This window comes from Chenopodium quinoa, unplaced genomic scaffold, assembly GCF_001683475.1.
Source record: "Chenopodium quinoa cultivar QQ74 unplaced genomic scaffold, ASM168347v1, whole genome shotgun sequence".
In the NCBI taxonomy this organism is placed as follows: Eukaryota; Viridiplantae; Streptophyta; class Magnoliopsida; order Caryophyllales; family Amaranthaceae; genus Chenopodium; species Chenopodium quinoa.
Window position 1 is genome coordinate 5152687 of NW_018745286.1, and position 3277 is coordinate 5155963.

Here is a 3277-nt window from a genome sequence, read left to right on the forward strand (position 1 = left end):
TTTTTTAAAGTGTTAATTATTTAAATCCTAATTTTCTAATGGTTAATTGTTTGAATTCCAATGTTTAGTTAGGGTTGTCAAATAGTTCACTTTATAACTTGTTATTTGTGTTTAATTGTTTGGTTATTTGGATTGTATGATATGAAATTATGAATATACGATGGTAATTGAATTATTATTGATTCATTGTTTACATTCTTATTGATTAAATTAGGCCATGTCAAAACAACCCGATCTTTGACAATTTATGTTTAAAAGAATGAAATCTCAAGGAAATGAACCCACTTCATTTACCTCCCCCGAAACTCAAGAAAATGTTGTAGAAAATGGTGGTGGTACAAGTACTAGTAATGTACCACTGGAGGAGGAAGAATTGATATATGATGTTGAACTACTTCCCCATGATCCGGGAAAAAGAATGAACATAATGGATTATCCCCCAAATCAAAGAAATGCGGTAAGGAGAGCTTATATTCTAAAAAAACCTTGTCAACCAAAAACTCACAACTTCCCTCAAAGACAAGTAGGAGGTTTGCGTCGTTTTAGTGTGAATTGGTTCAACAAATGGGATTGGCTTGAGTATAGCATTGAAAAAGATGCCGCATATTGTTTTGTATGTTATTTGTTCAAAGGTGAAGTTGAAAATAATATGGGAGGTGATGCATTTGTTGATGGAGGGTTTAGGAAATGGAATAAACCGGAACGATTTGAGAAGCATGTTGGTGGAATTAAGAGTGCTCATAATCTTGCGTATGAGAAGTATGTGAATTTAAAAGATGGGAAAAATAAATCAATTGTGAATATTTTTGAAAAGGCAAGTGAGGTAATTAAAAATGAATATTATATTCGTTTGAATGCATCTTTAACTTGTTTAAGGTTTCTTTTGGGACAAGGTTTGGCATTTCGTGGCCATGATGAAAGTGATGAGTCTCATAATAGGGGTAATTTCATTGAGCTATTGAAATGGTTAGGAGAAAAGGTTAAGGAAGTAGGTGATCATACTCTTGAAAATGCACCCGGAAATTGTCAAATGACTTCTCCCCCGATCCAAAAAGACATTATTAATTGTTGTGCAAAAGAAACGACTAAGTGCATAATTGAAGAGCTTGGTGATGATTACTTTGCTATATTGGCCGATGAGTCAAGTGACGTGTCCCAAAAAGAGAAACTAGCTCTTGTTTTGCGCTTTGTTGATAGAAATAGTGGAAAGGTAATGGAGAGATTTTTAGGCATTGTTCATGTTGGTGATACTACCGCTTTATCTCTTAAAGATGCAATTATGTCAGTACTTGTGGAATAATCATTGAGCCCATCTATGATAAGAGGGCAAGGGTATGATGGGGCTAGTAATATGAAGGGTTAAATAAATGGCCTTAAGACTTTGATTATGAATGATACTCCAAGAGCCTACTATATACATTGTTTTGCTCATCAACTTCAACTAACACTAGTTGTCGTTACTAAAAGGAATGATAGTTGTGGTTGGCTTTTTGAAATACTTGCAAACTTGTTGAATGTTGTTGGAGTTTCTTGCAAGAGAAGAGAAATGATTCGTAATAGTCAAGCTCAAGAAGTTGCTCAAGCATTGGAAGTGGGGGAAATTTTGAGTGGATCGGGTTTGAATCAAGAGCTTGGTTTGAAGAGGCCCGGAGATACTCGTTGGGGATCCCATTACAAGTGTCTTGTAAATGTCATCCGTTTGTTTTCTACAATTGTTAAGGTACTTGTTCACATTGGGAAACATGGTGCATCGGAAGATAAGTTTAAAGCTCAAATTGCTTTAGGACAATTAGAGTCATTTGATTTTATTTTTGTTGCTTACTTGATGTTGACTATTTTTAGTTACACTAATGATTTGTGTATTGCTTTGTAAAGAAAGGAGCAAGATATTGTAAATGCCATGGAACTAGTTACTTTCACAAAAAGTGTGTTGCAAAAAATGAGGGAACAAGGGTGGGAGACTCTCTTAGACAAGGTTACTTTATTTTGCACTAAACATGGCATTGATGTTCCCACTATGGATGCTCTTTATGTTCCTCAAGGAAGATCACGACGCTTTGTCGAAAAAGCAACAAATCTACATCATTTTTGAGTTGAAATATTTTTGGGGGTAATTGATTTGCATCTTCAAGAGCTTGATAATCGATTCAGTGAGAGAAGCATGGAGTTACTTACTTGTATGGCTTTCTTAAGTCCTAAAGATAACTTCTCATCGTTTGACAAAGAAAAGGTACTCAAACTTGCCTCTTTTTATCCCGAAGAATTTTCAAGTTTTGATTTGATGACACTTGAAGGTCAACTTGATATATTCATGGAAAATATGCACAATGATGAGAGATTTCAAAATTTGCGTGATCTTAACTCTCTTTCCATGATGCTTGTTAATACCAAGAAGGATAAGACATATCCTCTTGTATATTTGCTTATCAAGTTGATGTTGATTCTCCCCGTTGCTACGGCAAGTGTTGAAAGAGTATTCTCCGCAATGACATATGTCAAAAGTAAGTTGCGAAATAGCATGGGTGACCAATTTATGAATGATTGTTTGGTCACTTTTATTGAGAAGCAAGTGTTCTTACAAGTTCCTGATGAAAAAATCATTGATCGTTTTCCAAATATGAAGACTCGAAGGATGCAATTATAATTTAATAATAAACTTTATGTACTTTTTTCATCTTTTTTTTTTTTGAATTGTAGGACTAATTATAAGTTGTCGTTTTTTTATTTGTAATATTTTAACTATAAACCTATCGTTGTGTTTAATTTTTTTTTTAATATATTTTTGTCAAATGATGCGACGTTTAGTTGTCGTCCCCCCGGTTGTATATTCCTGGCTCCGCCATTGGCGGTAGCTCCTGCTGTCTCCACTGAAATAAATGAGCAGCTCCTCAAGCCGTATACCAAGGACGAGATATATAAAGCCATTTGCGAGATGCACCCTTGCAAAGCCCCGGGTCCTGACGGACTTCACGCAATCTTTTACCAGAAGTTTTGGCACGTCATTGGAGATGATGTTTCCAATCATGTTCGTAGCATTCTCCAAGCTAGGTGTATTCCTAATGAAGAGAACCGCACTAATATTGTTTTAATTCCAAAGATAAAATCCCCTAATTACATCTGAGTTTCGACCAATTGCACTTTGTAATGTATTATATAAAATTGCGTCGAAAGCTTTAGTCATGAGGCTAAAATCAATCTTGCCCGGAATAATTTCTGAGAATCAAAGTGCTTTTGTTCCGGGAAGATTGATCACTGACAATTCCCTCATTGCTTTGGA

At 35.2% G+C, this 3277-nt stretch overlaps 2 protein-coding genes across 2 annotated transcripts; both read left to right on the forward strand.

The window, feature by feature from the left end:
* Positions 1 to 259: 259 nt before the first annotated feature.
* LOC110712088 (zinc finger MYM-type protein 1-like) lies at positions 260 to 1300 on the forward strand. The gene has a single exon (XM_021890506.1). The coding sequence runs from the start codon at positions 260 to 262 to the stop codon at positions 1298 to 1300; it is 1041 nt and encodes a 346-aa protein (XP_021746198.1).
* Positions 1301 to 1387: 87 nt separating this feature from the next.
* On the forward strand, positions 1388 to 2092 carry LOC110712089. Its single transcript, XM_021890507.1, has 2 exons — positions 1388 to 1794; positions 1876 to 2092. Exons 1-2 carry the CDS (start codon positions 1388 to 1390, stop codon positions 2090 to 2092), a joined length of 624 nt encoding a protein of 207 aa, XP_021746199.1.
* Positions 2093 to 3277: the final 1185 nt, after the last annotated feature.

Coding starts and splice junctions, on each gene's coding strand:
- LOC110712089 (XM_021890507.1), top strand. CDS start 1,388: ATGAATGATACTCCAAGAGCCTACTATATACATTGTTTTGCTCATCAA. Junction 1,795..1,875: donor ATTGCTTTAGGACAATTAGA/GTCATTTGATTT, acceptor TGCTTTGTAAAG/AAAGGAGCAAGATATTGTAA.
- LOC110712088 (XM_021890506.1), top strand. CDS start 260: ATGAAATCTCAAGGAAATGAACCCACTTCATTTACCTCCCCCGAAACT.